The sequence below is a fragment of the Panthera uncia genome, chromosome F1 (assembly GCF_023721935.1).
Source record: "Panthera uncia isolate 11264 chromosome F1, Puncia_PCG_1.0, whole genome shotgun sequence".
NCBI classification, from domain to species: domain Eukaryota; kingdom Metazoa; phylum Chordata; class Mammalia; order Carnivora; family Felidae; genus Panthera; species Panthera uncia.
In genome coordinates this window covers 711863-712966 of record NC_064813.1, presented here as the reverse complement: position 1 = coordinate 712966, position 1104 = coordinate 711863, and the positions used below count along the sequence as shown (strand labels likewise).

Here is a 1104-nt window from a genome sequence, read left to right as displayed (position 1 = left end):
TGGGCAGCGGGGGTCGGTGGGCAGACGGGGACCACGGGCAGACGGGGGTCGGTGGGCAGATGGGGACCGCAGGCAGGGGCACAGCCCTATGGTGTGTGTCATCACGGCCTCCAGCTTGGGGTTACGGAGGGGTGGGGGTTTAGGAGAAGTTGCCCAGGCCTCTGGCCAGAGGCCGTCCAATCTGAACAGGAAGTTGGGCGCTAACATTGTTGTGAGGTCAGACGCAAAAGCACTCTGAAGGGTCTACACCACTCTGTGCGTGCAGTAGCCGGTCCCAGGGGCAAAGTGAGTCTAAACAAGCACAGCGGGAGGGCGGGACCCGGCCGAGAGGGGACACCAGCCAGCCGCCCCGCCCAGGCTCCCTCGGCTTCAGGGATCTGAGGCCTGGCGGCTGGGCCGCGGGAATGAGGCCGCCCCCCCTCCTCCTGGTGACCACCCGCCCAGCCAGGCCAACCGCTGCGTCAGGGACAAGACGTCCCCGAAAACCCCGGCCGCCTCACCTCCTCCGCCCCGGTGACTGAGTACGCGTGCCCCTTCACCAGCTTCTGGAAGGTGATGGCCTCCGAGTCCGCCATGCTGGTGATCTGGAGACAGGGGAGGAATCAGGTGGATGCAGCGGCCTCGCCCTCACCCCTGCTCCCTCCAGTCCCTCCACCAAACCCCCGGCCCCCGGGCCTGGGGGAGGACAACCTCCCGGCTGCCCGTGGACGGAGCAGGCCTGGGGAGCCCAGCGGAGGGGCGCTCACAGCCCTCTGCAGGGGGCATGGGAGAGGGCACGCCCTCAGGGTGCTGGAGGCCCTGGTGGCCCAGCCCGCTGCTCCCAGGAGGACAGCTGTTTGCCGTGGCTGCTGATGTGCCCTGTTGTGTTAGCACCTCCTCAGCCCCCCAACCTCAACCACTGGGCGGAAGGGGGGCTGCTGTGTTGGTGATTAGGCAGAGGGGCCGAGAGGAGGGTCTTCTGCCCCAACACGGTGTGCGGGCGAAGTCAGGGTCCCTTCCACTTGGTGCAGCTCCGCGGACGCCTCCCTCCCCCCCCCCCCCCCCCCCCCCCCCCCCCCCGGGGGGGGGGCCCCCGCCGTCCCCCGCCGCCCCCCGGGCGGCCGG

The 1104-nt window shown here is 70.1% G+C and overlaps 1 protein-coding gene across 2 annotated transcripts in view; it reads right to left on the bottom strand.

The window, feature by feature from the left end:
* The window catches only part of CAPN2 (calpain 2), a 37425-nt gene that overhangs the window by 16775 nt on the left and 19546 nt on the right, over nt 1-1104 (bottom strand). For both annotated transcript variants that reach the window (XM_049633780.1, XM_049633781.1), the window contains exon 6: nt 501-584. In XM_049633780.1, the coding sequence (XP_049489737.1) occupies nt 501-584 (84 nt within the window). The remainder of the gene's footprint in view (nt 1-500; nt 585-1104) is intronic.